The sequence below is a fragment of the Triplophysa dalaica genome, chromosome 16 (genome assembly GCF_015846415.1).
Source record: "Triplophysa dalaica isolate WHDGS20190420 chromosome 16, ASM1584641v1, whole genome shotgun sequence".
NCBI lineage: Eukaryota > Metazoa > Chordata > Actinopteri > Cypriniformes > Nemacheilidae > Triplophysa > Triplophysa dalaica.
Window position 1 is genome coordinate 7763188 of NC_079557.1, and position 17312 is coordinate 7780499.

At 38.4% G+C, this 17312-nt stretch overlaps 1 protein-coding gene across 4 annotated transcripts in view; it reads left to right on the forward strand.

Annotated features, from left to right (window-relative positions):
* drp2 (dystrophin related protein 2) overlaps nt 1–17312 on the forward strand; it is a 106934-nt gene that overhangs the window by 56053 nt on the left and 33569 nt on the right. For all 4 annotated transcript variants that reach the window (XM_056769490.1, XM_056769487.1, XM_056769486.1 and 1 more), the window contains exons 3-7: nt 7760–7916; nt 11339–11459; nt 11901–12169; nt 14445–14591; nt 16551–16629. In XM_056769490.1, coding sequence (XP_056625468.1) covers nt 7760–7916; nt 11339–11459; nt 11901–12169; nt 14445–14591; nt 16551–16629 — 773 coding nt within the window. The remainder of the gene's footprint in view (nt 1–7759; nt 7917–11338; nt 11460–11900; nt 12170–14444; nt 14592–16550; nt 16630–17312) is intronic.

Below are 17312 nucleotides of genomic sequence, written 5' to 3' on the forward strand. Positions count from 1 at the left end.
AGCCAAGTCAAATTTTGCTCGGAGAGACGGCCCGGCACTTAAGCTGCGCTCATCGTTCTTAAGTTGGCTCGAGTCTCACTTTGGGGACGCTAATGGTGGAGTTGGCCAAGACGAGACCACCCGGAACAGACTGGGGATGCTGCAGTTCAGATCTTTATTGAAGTAGCACGGGCCGGCGCTTTCCTGACAGGAGTTGTTAAACTCACACGTCTCCTCATTCCCACCTGAGGCCTGGCCCACAATCTGCCTGGGAAAATGCATTTACACATGTCTCTCATGTTAGCAGAGATAATTTATTCTTTAAGCTGGACTTTATTGGAGTTGAGTGAATATATGAATATGTGAGTGAGGGTGGGTGATGCATAAAGCAGTGTCTTGCAGGAGATGCGTTTTGTCTCGCATGGTTATGTAGGAGTGCTCTGGGGAGACATTGCCTACTTGGCAATATTTAACTGGACAAAAATAAATCAAAACAAATATGATAAAATATGAGCTAGAATAATGAATAATCCATTCAATTTCCTAATATAATGTAATATTGCTTAACAGTGACAGAGGATAGTAGGCAGCGTCTCCTCTGCTGTCCTTACATTTACATGTACGCATTTGGTTGACGTGTAAATTTGCTTGCATTTTATTCATATGTGCATTTTCTGAAAAACATACCAATGACATTGGTGTTCCTAGTGCAATGCAGTATTACAGGGACATGTCATGTTAAAGTGATAGTTCATCTAAAAAACTAAATTTCGCTTTTCGCTAAAAACGCTTTTATCCAAAGCGGCTTACATTACGTTATACTATACAATTGTATTTGAGTATGTGCAATCCCTGGGATCGAACCTATGACTTTGTTGTTGCTAGTAATGGGTACCACTGTTGTTTGGTTACCAACGTTCTTCAAAATATGCGTTTACGCATGTGCACCGGCACATATGGGAGCAGGTTGATAATACAGATGCTGTATTCGTATGCATGTAAATGCTTGTGCATTCTTACTGTGTCTGCTTTACTGTGTCTTATAAACGGAATGTAGGTTAATGAAGGAGGCAAGACAGGCAGGGCTGGATAGTAAGGCTCATTTCCCCCATGGCACTGGGGTATCTCGCGGACAAACCTCCCAACCCTCTTTCTTTTCCATTCAGTGTAACATTTAGACTGATGTTGCTAAGAAGACAAGCCTCACAGAGAGCCGTGGGCTACGCCTTTAAAATGGGAAACGCAAATGGAAATGAAAGGAAGTCACCACACACCTCATTTTTATCTTTAGCATTTAATTATTCTGTGACCGCAAAGCAAGCGTTTCATTGATGGTTATCGTAGCGCCTGACAAAGAGCCAGATTTCAACAAACGTGTTTAATCTGTTTCTGTGTGTCTTTAATTGGTAAAATGAGGCAATTTAATGTTCCTGTAAAAGGAACATCTCGTGTTCTGGTGCAGCTATAATAATCTCAAACTGAATACTCACAGACAGTGAGGTAAGACAGTGGAGGTAACAATGGACTTCAGAACATCACCTCCACCTCTGATTCACATCCTTTCACAGGACCTAAAGTGGAAAAACACCAACTCCATCATCAAGAAAGAACAGCAGAGGATGCACTTCCAGCGGCAGCTAAAAATGTTCAGCCTACCAAGCACTAATGACCAACTATTATGTTGGTCTCTCAACATGTGATTTAGATCGACCACTAGCGGGAAAGGATAAATGTTTGGTGTATCGTAGGGGCAGATGAAATAATATTTATTTGATCTGTTTATGACTCATTCTTTTGAGGTAAACAATAGATCGATAGATGTAAGAAAAGTGAATACTATGCACCAAACTACAGCAAAAGAAGGTGCTAAGGTGATAGTTCACCCGAAAATAAAAATGATGTCATCATTTACTCATTTCAAACCTGGATGACACAGAACAGAAAAGAAGATATTTGAAAAAATGTTCCTGGCACCCTTTGGCATGCATAAATATTGTGCCTATACATTAGGAGTAAATGGGTGCCGGCGTTGTTCGGTTACTAACTTTTTTCAAAATAGGCCTATCTTCTTTTGGGTTCTGCGGCAGAAGGAAAGTCATACAGGTTTGAATGGTGAGTAAATGATGACATCATTTCTTATTTTTGGGGGAACCATCCCTTTAATAATAACATATTACTTGTATGTTATTTTAACACATAATGTATCATTTTGTTTTGATTGCGAGTTAAATAAGTGAAGTATCATTTGTGTATCACACAATCTATTACCTGCCCCTAAACATCACGTCACAGTAAATCTTACAAAATGTGATTTAATAAGTCAGTCGGACCAGGGCCTTCATATCTTAATGGAAAGTTTTTGGCCAGGATAATGTTTATCAAACTTAATGGTGATAACCCAGATTTTGGCTTGCAACAGTCTTTTCCTAGTAAAAGTGACAGACTGTAAAAATGAATTCCCAGAACTGTGAAAAAAATAACACAGATTTTGATTTCTTCATTTTGGATTTTTAAGGAATGGTTTGCTTTTGTTTTGCTATACTGTATGTGAACAGTAGAAAAGTAGCTGTTCTTGTTATTGATTGCTATTCCCCACACTGGCTGTCATGTTTGATGGTTTATATCGAACAAGGATTGTTAGAAAGTTGCCAGATCACTCCATACATCTGTCACCTGTATGCTTCCACTCTCACAAACAGATACTAATGCATTACTCATGTAGTTAGAGTCAGCCATGCGTCCGTACTAAATGTTCTCCACCTTCCACAACTGAACTGTTCCAGATACCAACAGCATGCACCATCTCAACGCTCGAGGCCAAAAGCCATTAAAAGCCCGCCATTAATCTCTATTTGTTAGACAGAGCATGCAGCCCTGCAAGTACGCACCCTGCAGCTTTTTTTAACAAGTCACCTGAGTTGTAAATGACACGTGACTAATTTCTCAAGTATATGTAATATATAAATAACTGCTGCAAGAGACTATTTCAAAATTATTTTCAGTTTTTCTAAATTTACTATTTGTAGGTATGAGATTAGGTAAAATTCATTTTTGTTTCATTCTGTGAACTACTAACAATATTTCTTCATAATGTCAAATAAAAATATTGTTTCTATTTGCATTCATTTTGAAAATATTAATCCTGGAGAAAGAGGTCAAAGTAACAGAAAAGATGATCTGTATTGTTTCAGACCTCAAATATTGCAAATAAAACAAGTTCAGATTCACTTTTTAGAAATACAAGTATTATTTGTACATGTATTTAGGAAAAGTTCAAAAGTTCAGATTTTTTTTCACAGTTTTCATGTGTCTTGTCATGATGTCCATTTATCACATTACTGTTGGAGGACTTTATGTCTCTCCTGAAGTTTGATATTCTTAAAAGTCAACAGACACTGAACTGGAATGGCCACAATACATCTAGAAACGCTGATAAAACTTAATTTCCCCCCAGCAGCATAATAATATTATTATTATAATAATATCCACAGGTCTGCCAAGCTCTAACTGGCTGACAAAATTGATAAATGTGAATGTACAGAGTTTTTTTTATCGTTGACTGGATTTGATTGATCACTAGATGCTCAAAGAAATGAAAGGAATTTCATGTTTTTTTGCAAGAATAGGCTGTGATGTACCTTCGCTGATGGGTGTATTCGAGTGCGCATTGTTCTATTGGGATTTTGTTTCATCTCCTCCGTAAGGTGGATCGCACGATTTGGAGGCTTGTTTGGCTGAAGTATTGTATGATTTGTGGCTTTTGGAGGCATCCCCATAAAGCCTCATAGAGATGAGATGATCGATGGCCTAAATCTAAGAAATCAGAGAGGCTGAGCAGGATGGAGAACGAGGCAGAGAGATGGTGTGCACTGCTCAATATGCCACAGGTGTGAGGTGGTGTGTGCTTGCTGTGGATCAGTGAATTGGAAGGGACTGTAAGGAGCAGATCAAACCACAGGAGACCATAAAGGGGCAAATGTCCCATGTGCTAAGAGCTTTAGATGGAAGTCAAGTGTGTTAAGGAAAGCCGAAACTAAGAGGGGGAGATAGGAAGTTATGCTTATATCCAGTGTAAAAAGCAATCCAATGTTGGTCTTTGCTTTTATATATTTAACTGATAATTATGTTTGTTTTTGTTTTTAGAAGCATACACGTGCCTGTAACAGAGAACCAAAAGCAGCATGTGCCAGTTACACCGAAGCTGAAGGGTAACCATGTGACAAAAGACCTTTTCAAGAGCTCATCCTTTCATTTCTAAGTAAGCCGAGCCTATTGCCGCAGAGTGGAAATGTTACATGAACTCATTAAACCCGCACTGACAGGAGCTTTGTTTGATCTTTGATGTGAAAAGTACAAGAATCTACAGCTGTGACCCTTTGATAGGAGCAGCTGGGTGAGTGGCATTTTCCTGGGTTCGGTTCCTTCACGTGTGTGTGTGCAAGGCACCAATGGTTAAGCTGTGTGCGTGCTTGTTTGTTTTTGCATCTGAGCGATGAAAGAACCTCTAGGCAAGTATAGAGCCGGCAAGCTCTCTAATGAAACGTCTACACACTGGGTGCCTGTATTGAATCTAATAACACATCATTATAAAGAGCACCATGACCAGCCCTTTCCAACAGAATAAAGATCCAGAGTGGAAAAGATGTCTTTGAATGTTTGTTTTACATCTGTTTTAGATGTAATGCAATGTATATACACGATTTAAGGTTAAAAAACACTTTATTTTCACATATCAAGCATGTTTGTATCTCCTCTTTGCACCGCCTCTCTCACGCAAATTTTTTACAAAGGTCAACGCTCTGAAAAGCAAGTTATGCTATGATTGAGAATCACTGGTCTAAATGACATGAATGTATGCATGACTGATCCCTTTAAGATATTTAAAAATGACCAAGATTTATAGTTTTATCATCAAATTTTTGCCTTCTGTTTTCTTTGCTAACATCTCAGACACACTTGATATTTTAATGAAACATAACTAAGACATAACGTCAATACATCTCAAGAGCGTGTGTAAGAGAGATTGCTGAACGATAAAGTTTTTCTCAAGGGAATCTTCACAGTTTTTACAGATTTGCCTGAACGAGGACACATTTGCCTGACAATTGGCCTCTTTCTGTGCATGATTAAAATAACAAGCACATTAGTGTTTTAATGTCCCAGCGGACACTGCTGCCTCAATTACCAGAAAGTGGAAGCTATATTTAACTAACAAGACAAACTCAGAAAATCATCACAGCTCTAAATCCAGGTGTAAAGGCAGTCCCAAACAATCGGATCACTAAAACCACATTTGGATGTAGTCAAATTTTTTTTGCAATCTGTTGTGATGCATCCTAGACTACATCAAAGGCCTATCTACTTGTCTGTCAATCAATCATTCTGCTAAAACAAAGATTTAAACTTGTTGGTTGTCTGATTGTTAAAAAAAGTAACATTTTCATCAGAAAATTTGTTGGTATGCTTGATATCAAGCCTTTGGTTTACTGTTTAGCAGATATTTCATCCTTCCAGTACATGCCCACGCTCCCACTGGAGTGACCCGGGGCTAAGTGTCTTGTTCAAGGGCAACAGCGTGAGCTCATTTATCGCTTGGTGTAAAAGAACATCTTACCCAATTATGAAAATTCAGTCTCACCCTGGTATAAACCTGCGTGGTCTTCTTTCTTTTTCTTTCTCTACAGTCGTTTCTTTGACCTGCCATATAGTAACTAAATGAGTTCTAGGGACCCAGTTATGGTAAGAGGAAAGACTTAGTAGTCAGGCAAGCCCGAAACAGAGGTTTTTGTCTAAAATTCAAACAATATGTGAGTTGCACATCGAAAACGGTGCTGAGAAGCGTCATGCTGTCAAGCTGCAGTTTATCAGCAGGGGTTGACCATCTTGTTAAAACTGGAGGAGAACAGGATATTGCAAAATACAGAAATGGGAGAATACTTTCACGATACCAAAAAATAACACAAATAGGTACATGTACTAAAGCTGCCTTCACGAATTGTTGTGCACGGGCATCATACCACTAACCTGAATGGCCGGAAGCAAAATCTGCCTGGAAGGATGATGAAATTTAATCTAAACAGTATTACTACTTCACTCATAACATCCATAACTCCGCAGTATTGTTGCAATGTAATACAGATATTGAATACTAATACAAATAGTGGATTTTATTTTTCAACCTATTCTAGCATTACCTTTGATAATGTTTTGTAGGATATTAGTTAAGCATGTTGTAACAGCTGATTCTTATCTTTTCGAATAAAAAATGTACAAAGCAAATAGAGCTGAAAATACAACTTGCTGTGGACCACCTGGGGTATTTTTTTAACATCCCACCCACAGAAATCCATCACCAGTAGACACCATTATAGTTTTAAATAAAATGAATACAATTCCCATTACAACCATTTAATCTATCAAATTTTCTATTGCGTTTTGGGCAGAGTTCTATGTTTTTTCAGCAAGGTTGTGTTTGCTACTCTCTAGTTTGATAGGGTTAATGTCAGTTTGGTCATTCTTTAGATTGTAATTTAGGAGATGACACATTTAATTACTCGCACTTATTGTTTGACAGCGGAGCACAAGGATAGAGTCGCTTTTGCAACCTAATAGTCTTGTGTTACCCGCAGCAACAGCCTCATTGTCTGTCAATTAGATGCTCCACATCGCGCATCACAATGAACACGTTTCATGCGTGCTCTAAACACGCAACATTTAAATCAAAGTGCATTGTTTCGGTTCTGGAAGTCGGAACGCCATGCTCGCTCCCACTTGAGACAATGGTCGAATATACTGTATGACGTTAAAACGGGATTTTAATAAATGTATCGATAGTAGAGGTTGGACTATCAATGCACTTTTATGAACAAAAATATTGCAATAGTCTGCTGTATCGATATTTTTGCACAGCCCTAATTTCTACTAAAATCCCCTTTTGTGTGAGGATCAGGGCTTAGAGTATCATAGTTTACAAATATGAAGGTGTACAGAGTTTGTTATTTAGTAAAATATTGTTGAAAGGCACTGTATGTACAGTATAACCCTTATTGTTTTCTCTTATTCCAATGCGTGGCATGATACAGCTGGCAGGAAATAATCCAGTTGTGAGCAACTGGTGCATGCTGGGACACCGAAAGTAATTGAAACACCAGGTTTCTCCTCCTCTCAATCCTCTCTGTGATTCTGGCACAATATGCCTGACTCGAAAACAATTCCATGCAATATGGGCAGGTAGCTTACCTACTTGCTTTATATTTTATTTATCTGCTACTGAAATGTGATTCCTGTTAACAGATACAATTTTGTACCATGAGTTTCTCCATGTAAATGCAGGGCAATGAGTTGAGTTGTGCTTTCCTGTTTCATTACACGCGGGAACATTATGGTGACTCTGTCTTGCGTTATGGTCCGCGGTATGCATTACCCCTCTTTTGATATGCCCGGGTTGGGAATGGGAGGAAGTTAAAAGCCGTGGATCTCGTGGTGTGATCTAAACCTCATGATTTCTGGTGGTCAGGTTGGAGATATTGATTCAGATCTAGCTTCCTGTCAAATCTATGTTTTGATTATCAGAGATTGTCCAGTTTGGTTTATACTAGAGATTGTCGGTTTTGGAGGCAACAGAGAGCATAAGCTCCAACCATAAGCAATGGTAAACATTTGTGCGTTATACCATTAAAAGAACTGCCATTGTTTTGGTGTTGGATCTTAAGGATGTTGTGTCAAAGTTTTGACCAAGTGTTTGTGCCCTGTGGTGGGCTGTCGTTTGCTGTGTTGGCAGGGTACGGCTGGAGGCCTTTTCTGACAACAGCGGGAAGCTCCAGCTGTCACTGCAGGAGATCATCGAATGGCTGACAACTAAAGATGAGGAGCTGTCTGAGCAGCTGCCCATAGGGGGCGACGTCGGGGCAGTGCATCACCAGCGAGAGTTCCACCAGGTGGGGTAAACACAAACGCACAACACACATGTTTGTTTTTATGTTAAGATGACCACTGTTGTTTTTCCGCTGTTGATATTTTATATTCCCTTAAAACTACCCCAGCATTACCAAACCGTGACTAACCTTTCCGGATTTTTTTAGACCTTTTTTAGGTCATCAATTTGTTTTTGACATGTTAGCCATGGGGGAAAAAATTAAGAGACCATTACAGTTTTGCATGTATTCTGGCAATTGTAGTCCAATGTCTGTTGAATTTCAATAGAAACACCCCAGGAATGACAAAATTATCCAACAGAATATAAAAACTGAGAGAATGCAAAGAGCATTAAAGCATTTCAACATATAGGCGTATTTAATTAAAAACTGATCCTAAAATACATGTAAAAACATTAGTACTGTATTTTGTTGTTTAAACGTGAATATGAACTTGTTTCTTTGCAGTAAAGATCTGTTTTTTAAACATTTTGACCAATTTGTCCTGTTTCAGTTTTCTGCAAACAAGTGTAAATAATTTTACAAAAAAATATTTTTTTATGCCAGAAATCTGGTCACTATTTACCAGAATCTAACAAAAGTGCTCATTATAATTAAACACACTCAGAGTTCATTTAGAGAAACTGAAAATAATTTTGGAGTGGTCTCTTAGCTTTGGTACAGTATAAGTGTTGTACACAGACGCTCATGGCTTTTTCTGCTTCCTTTTTTTAAGGAACACAGTTAATCTTGTCATCTATCACAATAACAGAATCAGTTCAATTTTAAAGACTGCAATGTGGCAGCAGGAGTGCAGACAGAATGACATTAAAGATTCGAGCCCACCCACCTGTAAGCTAATAAAGAACCTCTGAATCTATTATCGGATGCAAAAAGAGATCTGAATGAAACACGTTCATAAGAAATGTAAACCCCCCCACAGTTCCCACACTGAACCTCACCAAAAATATAACAAAAGGAACAATGACGTCAACACATAAATACATACACAATAAGTTGTTTAAGATTTTTTTATAATCACACCTACCGCACAGTTAAATTTCAGCTTTTGTCAGGATTCAGGATTTTTCCAAGAAACAAACACACTCTGAGATAAACACACACCTTGTATTTGGTCCTCTACTGCAGGATGCTCTTAGCACCAATTTCCAGTGCTGTCAACTGGAGAGATACGGAGAAAGAGGGACATTGAGAAGGTTGAGGAAAGATAGAAGGAAAGAGTGAGACAGAGAGGGAGAGCGAGCTATTCATACCTCTTTGACACGATGTGAAATCAGCCGCCCAGTTAACAGGCCTGTATTTCACTGTTCCTTCTCTGGCATTCACATCTGTCATCATTTGCTTCTTTGTTGCTTCCTTTTCACATGCGAACTGCTTTTCAATGTGTTATTACTGACATCGCGACGGTTAATATAAAAATAACCATAGCAATGCTTTGACATCTTATGCAGAAAAATGAATGCAAAGAGTTTATCCTTTTTAGTTTTAGCTGCTAAATGAGTTTGGGGAATGACACTGACTCTTGTTTGTGCTTGTTGAGATTCTGCTTTAATACAACATGCTCATAAAAACTCTTGACTATAGAGAGCATCTATAGTGAAGAGAAAGAGTATTATAATCTGATTATGAGTCAAGACACATACCCCCATCTCTGGGATTTACTTGCACCACGCTAAACAGATTTTCATTGTCATTTTCAGTTCATGGTTTAGTATCTGAAGAAAATTGCATAGGACATCCAATTGAATTTTTCGATAGAAATAAACAAAATACTGTTATTGAGCCAGTACATAACCATTGTGTTTATAAAAATTCATTTTGCCACCATGCCTCGCCTAAAATTGTTATTTTGCATTAATTCACAAGTGGTTGTGTGAGACTGTCACACTTATAATAACTAACTTCTGCGGTAAAAGAATAGAATCGACTACTCATTTTAGCTGGGATCTGTATGTGAATGTAATTTGCAGACATATGCAGCATATGTAGTACATGCATGCACCAAACTAATCCTATCCTTATCATTCCATCAGTCACAAACTGTGCTTTTATCATCCATTTCACCTTCACAGTCTTATATGTCCATGTTTCTAACTGAACTACATGGCCATAAAACTTTTCAGACAAAGCGCTGAGCAGATTCGCATATCCGGCTCTGCAGAGAATTACAGCCTTTTAAGAGATTTCAATTATTGATCAAGTGGATTATGTCTGCTGTTAAACCTGGCTCTTTTAAGTTCATCATTTATTATTTAAGTGTGTATAGTTTGACAGTTTTGTATACTGTTGTTTATGCACGGTTTGGCATACATACTGTGTGCAAATGGGAATTTATTGTAACTCTACTTGTGAGTTTGAATGGTTTCCCGTAAACCTAACACTAAGAAGATACCACCAATAGGTTTAAGTGTCTTTTGGGGAATAAAGAGACCAAAATGGAATCACTTCCTACAGCTTTTACTTCAAATGTACTGCATATTTGATACATAATTGATCTTGCGTTCTGATTTTCATCCGCATATCCAAAGACAGAGCTCTCAAGTAAGAAGTTTAGTTGCTATAAAAGTTTTACATTGGGTTGAATGAAAGACAAGTCTCGGTTATTACACAGAATAGCGAGACACTGGCAATAGGACGCGCTTTCCACAGAAACCCTTTATACTTTGGCAGCGTTTGAGCGATTTCAGTTTAGTTTAGAGCTCCTCGGTAGCTAATTCAATTTATAGAAGGTGGGTTTCAAGGGGATGAACAATTTTACTGCGGGGGTAATATTGAGAGCTAAACATCCATGAATTTCCAACCAGCATGTGGGTAGTATTGAAGATAAAATAAACATGAATCTTTTTGTGCTGTAAGAGGATTGATATGTTGGCTCATCTAAATAAATGACTTTAGGGGAAGGGGTATCATTTCCTTGAGATTCTAAATGGCAAGATGAATGGATGAAGTTGTCAGTAACCATTAAGGATTAGTAAAAAACTGGAAGTGGTGCTAGTTATATGGAATATGCTGCACGATGGATATGTACATAACTCATGCCTGGTTTGACCTGCATATCAATGCATTAAAGGTTGAACATATTCATAGTTTAATCAGATAAATAAAAATGAATTTAGAATGCAAATAGCTTTTTTGGCATACTGTAACATTTGAGCTTTTCTAAAATATTTGATTAATTAATCAAAATGTCCTAATTAAAGCAGAATTAAAACAATGCACATTGTAAAAGGTGCTATAGAAATAAAACAGAATAGAATTAAATTTGCACAGAAAACATCATCAGGAATATGGGTACAATGTTACCGTAGTGGTTAATGGATGCAAATACACAGTCTGTGAACTAGTTTAGATTTATGTGTGTCAAAAAGTGTGATGTTTGATCGTGTTGGCATGCGGCACTAGTTAACATCTGGACGTCTGTGCAGGCTTTCATGGAAGATGTCAAATCCAGAGGGCCATACATCTACTCAGTGTTGGAGTCCGCGCAGACCTTTCTGGCACAGCACCCTTTCCAAGAGCCAGAGGAAACACTGCCTGATGGCAAAGGTTTGTTCAGTAATGCAACTTCTGTGGAATAGCTAATCATGGACCATTTACTGTAGATACTTCGATCGATCGAGCTTAAAGGTCCAGTGAATGAAATTTAGCGCCACGTGGAAAATTGCAGCCAATGGCTCACTTCAACCCTCCCTTTCGAAGCACTACGGTGGCTGACACAGGACTTAGATGTTGTCACATGTTTGCTTCTTCGCAGGAAGCGGTAGCGAGGTAACGTATTTACAAAACATGCTCTGTAGCTGGACCTTTAACGGTGCACAGATATTAAACACATTTGATCCACTTTCACTCTTGTGGGCTCTCAACCCGGTGTCAGCATCCACACGATTCATTTGTATCACATAGAGAGGTAAATAATTGAAAAATCAGAGCTATTGTTTCACACTGTTGGCTCATAGCTGTCTTCTCTTCCCTTACTCTCCATCGCAGAGCATTCCCCTCGCCGGCGAATCCTCAATGTCAGTCGCTCTGTGTGGAAGCAGGCTAACGTGGCCAGTGACCTGTGGGAGAAACTGACAGCGCGTTGTGTGGACCGACACCGGCACATGGAGCGAACCCTAGAGAGGCTGCTGCAGATCCAGGCTGCCATGGAAGAGCTGGCAGCGGCACTGGATCAGGCGGAGGGTGTGAGAGATGCTTGGGAGCCTGTGGGTGACCTGTTCATTGATTCGCTGCAGGACCATATAGATGCTACCAAGGTATTATGGGAATCTGGGACCAAAGATGGACTAATCATCCATCTTTGGTGATCCAATCACAAGTGGTCAACTAAAAACAGATCTGTTTTTTTAATCTGTGTCAAATGCGTAAGCATACAATCTGATTGATATATAATGGTTGATTGACAGATGAGGTGGTCCATTACTGTTGTATGGGATGAATCACTGAACTTGGCATTGTTTTACCAGTTGAGCTACAGAAAAGGCTTCAAAGAGCTTATGGGTTGGTCTTGTGTTTCCCTTAAAATCACAGGGCGTTAAATCCCGTAGTAAACTTGCTTTTATAATAAATCTTTGCAGACCCTTTGTTCAAGTAAGCACAATGCAATGCATCAGATTTATTTTTGGTAAAAGCAAATGAAACTTAGAAAAACAGCCAATGAAAACATCAAGTCTCAGTAGTGCTGTATTCATTTCTGCAATATAGAAGACAGGTGGGAATATTTAGGAGAAGAAAAAACGTCTGGATTTGATGTATTTACTCAATTTAGCTTTAAATTTGCAACTTTAAACAATGTGCTTGTGTAATAGCTAAGCTGTAAGGTTCTGTAGCAGGTTTAATGTGCTACATATATATTCGAAACATCATTTTCAGCTCATATATCAATGCATTGTGTGAGGTATGCTGATGGATTTTGAAAGAGGTCTGCATGCTTGGTTTTTATGGGTTATTGGGTGAGTTTTTGATGTATTAGTGGACCGAACACCTTGTTGAGTTATTAATGGACCTCACGTGTATTACTGACTTTTAGATTTTCAGCCAAATTCTAATGGGGACATCGACAGGGCAATAGTGTGCTTATGACATTAATGCCTCTTTTTATTTCCTCTGCAGCGTTTAAGCACCTTTTCATACTTATGAAGCAGTAAATCATTGTACTGTGATGTAAACGTGTGAAATAATTTACTCCTTATGTGAATACTGTCTTTTTTTAATTTCAATTTTTTTCAAATATGCCATTTAATTTCTTCACAGTCACACTGACCCTTTCATTTGAGCGAACTTTAATTAGCACAAATGCATTCGCACTTTAGTTGCTTTCTTGATCTCATCTCTACAATTTTCGTCCCATGTGTTAAATGGTTTTCTTTCAGGTCCAAAGTGATCATAGAGATAGTTGCTGTAACAGTGAACGCTTTGATAGATGAAGAAACTTAATGCTTTACCATATAACCTGCTTTGCTATTCCCAGGAGTTCAGAAAAACACATCTCGCTAACGTGTCCCCTCGTAATCTCACATTGAGCATGTACAGAGCCTGACTCCCTCAGCTGCAGGTCTATTTATTGACAATATGATCATGGTTGTTTCCGTGGAGATAAGTAATGCTATTATAGATATGGAGCAGTTTGCTAGGGATCCATTTATTTGTGCATCAGTGAGTCAGGCAGATTTTCCTTTCTGGCATTCAGGTCGAAACAAACAAGCACTTTCTGTAGGTCTGAAAATGGTATTTCTGTTCTTCTGTCGTTGTAAACATGTCTTTGAAGATAATAAGATGTTTCTGATTGTGGAGTAAGATCGTGCCGGATTGTGAAAAGAAACGGCTTGATTCAAAATTGTACCCAAACATGATATTTGCCAATTTTGACAGTTATTGTAGCTGAACATTTGGAAAAGCCTTTTTCAATTATTAGATGCAAAATACCATTTGGAAACTAGTTCAGTTTGATGAAATGTTATATCCTGTGATAACTGTTATCACAGCTGTATGAGTCTTGTCATGCTGTCAGTCTTTTACATTGCTGTAGGATGACTTTGTTACTCCTGATGTTGTTGCAATTCAACAGACATGTCCGCAATACACCTAGAAATTCTGATTTGATGAAAATCTGGAATGGTCTCTTAATTTTTTCATTTGGTTTATACTGGTTGACACTGACGATTTCCTTCTTTCACTGACATAAAAATTATTTGTTTCCAGTTTTCCATTTTTTTACCCAATTTGTGGAAGTTTCACCCAAATCATTGTCCGCCTTAAGTTCTGTAATGATGCAATACGCTGCCCTTGAGCTCAGGCTGAAGCAGGACTCAATGAACTGACATGTTCGAGCTCTGTGCTGACAGGAGGCGGAGCATTTATGTACATTTCTCCTGCTGTCAGAACATGGCACGTCATGCAGACTTTCGGCATTTCATTCGTTTTCCTGGCTGCATGTCAAGTACCACCGGAACAGAGCGAAAGTTCAGGGCTTATGCTATATCAGAATGCACCGGGGTTGACCTTCTCTCTCATTTTCTCTTTCTGTCGTAGCTATTTAAGGATGAGCTCAGCCAGGTGAAGGAAGGAATGAAACACATAAATGACCTAGCTCACCAGTTGGCCATAGCAGACGTGCACTTGTCCATGGAGAATGCAAGAGTCCTGGAGCACCTCAACAACAGATGGAAACTTCTTCAGGTATTGAATACACACCAGTAACCTCACCTCATCCTTACCTGCACAGCATGCCTGATGGACCCATACGGAGACCATACAGACGCCAATGCTCACTGAATCTGTGCATATGCACAATGAAATATGGCGCTCAGGAGATGGAATATAATGGTTTGGTCGTGCCTGGCTGCGAGCATTGATGGCTCTATTATCATCGGTCACGGGGAGTGGCTTTTGTCTACATGCTCATGGGAAAACAAAGGGCTTTCCAGCGAGAAAAAAGAAGGATGTAAAATTAAATTGGGTGTTTCGATTGCATCTGTTTGTTTTATGTGCGAGATGAGCTTAGGGGAGCCAAAGAGGTGCAGAGGAAATGAGAGAAACATTCTGTGATCGTGGGAATCCATTTTTGAAATACACGTGTGTGGTCTGTGTGTTATAAATGTAATGGAAGACACATGGAGCAGATGTATTTGAGCCTGTGAGTTGTGGTATGCAGGTGATGAGAATTATACTTATTATGCCTTACAGTTTTTGTCTATGAAGGTTGTCAATTGATCCAATTTAATTAATCACATTGATAACATGCAAATTAAGTATAAATTAATGCATATGTCTTCCCCTCATTATGTGCGGTGAAAATAATTCATTATATTATTGTGGCAAACCACAATTGGCAATAGGGATAACATATATTTTAGAGGTCTGCATAACCAGAAAGACGTACACTGAATATTGATTATTAAGAGAAGTTATAAAAATATTTTGATATTGTTGTTTTAGCCTATTTTATTGGTTGTAGGGCTTATTTTAAACCATTTTAAAGTCATATTGAGGCCTCCTAGTGGGTCCTGACCCCTGGTTGAGAACAGTTTTTTGTTAGTGTATTGTTAATTTATTCAAGACTATGACTATCAACATGGGTTTCCCATACTGAAAGTACCCTTCCAAACGATAAAATAACATTCTGTGGACACTTTGGCCTCACACTCAAAGGCTACAGTCACACAAAGTCTAGTATATTAATTTATTTAATATTGTACAATAATATGTTTGATATCGTTGCTGACCTTTTGAAACCTCGGATGTCCAAATTCGCTGTTTTTCAGGAAATGGAAAAAACACTGAACCTATTAAATGATTTAATAATATTGTGTTGTCAAAGTTGACAAGCACTTTTTTAATACTTTTTCTTGGTTAGATATTTGCAAAACCCAGTGACAAACATGAAGGGTGACTAATAACAATGATTTATGGCAAAAAATGTAATCACGAAATATGGAAATACAAGGTTAGGAGGACAGCAGGGATATGCTATTTAAAAACGCCCTTATGTCAAACCGATTATATAACAGAATACTAAAAAAAATTATGAAGAGTGTGCATAAAGTGACACACATAACAATTTTTTCATTTTTTGATACCATTACTATTGTACTTCTACAGGGACATTTGACTTTTTAACCTTTAAAGTAATTTTACAAATTCACCAAACTAAATAAGTCTACTAAACCAACTTAGTGTTTTCATAACATCAGTAATAAGTCTCATTGAGAGAGATGTCTATCTACACAATAGATTTATATTTCTATCTACTCACCCTTAAGATGTCTCACTGAGACAGAAGTAGATACGGAGAGGTGAAAAGTACCCTTCAGTAAGGTTGACTTTTGGTGAGTGACATAAACTAAATCAGATTTACTGTAGGTAGGCAGTACTGCCAAACGTTTCGTGTTGCACCTCATCACCACACTGCATTTTCAGAAAAATCTGTGCTCTTCAAGTTATTTAAATTAAACCAGTCTGTATTCTCCCTTGTGTTCTTCAAAAGCTATTTGAGCGCAACAAACATGTCATATCCTACATGCTTCTTCCGTAGCAAAACGTAATTATGTTTAGAATATCAGAGATGTTACTATGTGATGTAATTCTGCCTGAATCTGTCTCTCTCTCTCTCTCTCTCTCTCTCTCGTTCACACATAGGGCTCTATTGAAGAACGTCTAAAGCAATTGCAAGATGCCCACAGAGATTTTGGCCCCGGATCACAGCATTTTCTTTCCAGTAAGCACAGCAACTCATTTGAAGATGTACGGTCTCCAACTGGAATGTGATGCTGGGCATGAAATGAGGGCTGGTCTGGGAGTGTTGAGAATACCAGAGAGGGACTGCAAGCAGCCGTGTGGGCTTGGCTTGTCTTGCTGTCATCCTGACACCTGGACTGTTGTGTAGAATACCGGAGTAAAAGAGATTCCCCTTATGTTGTCCTGGTAAAGAGAGGTGGATCTCCAAATCACTTTATATTCGTGCTGCAGTAGATTGTAAAGCTGCTTGAAGATACTGATGAAAAGATCCATTTAGCAGTGAGTTCACCTTCAGTTTTAGCTTTGAGGGTCCCAGCACTGTATATGAATTTGAAATGCGGCTTAGAGGACCTTTTTACGTTAAATTTTTTGCCTGACTAAATTTTTTTTATCTATTTAATATTTTAGTCAATAGATATAACGTGGGGTCCAAAGGTCTGAGACCATTAGTGGAAGTGCATTTTCCAATTTAATACACACTTATTAAATTTCTGTCAACATAATAGTTTGAGTGGATATTTTCTTGTTTTGTTCTCTTTTTCATGACAGAATGTGCTGGCATTGACTCCACAAGCTTGAGCTGAACATCCATTTTATTAAAACATGATGCTCCAGAAAGAATGTTCCAGAAAAGGAGATCTGACTTTTTGTACAAGAGATAAC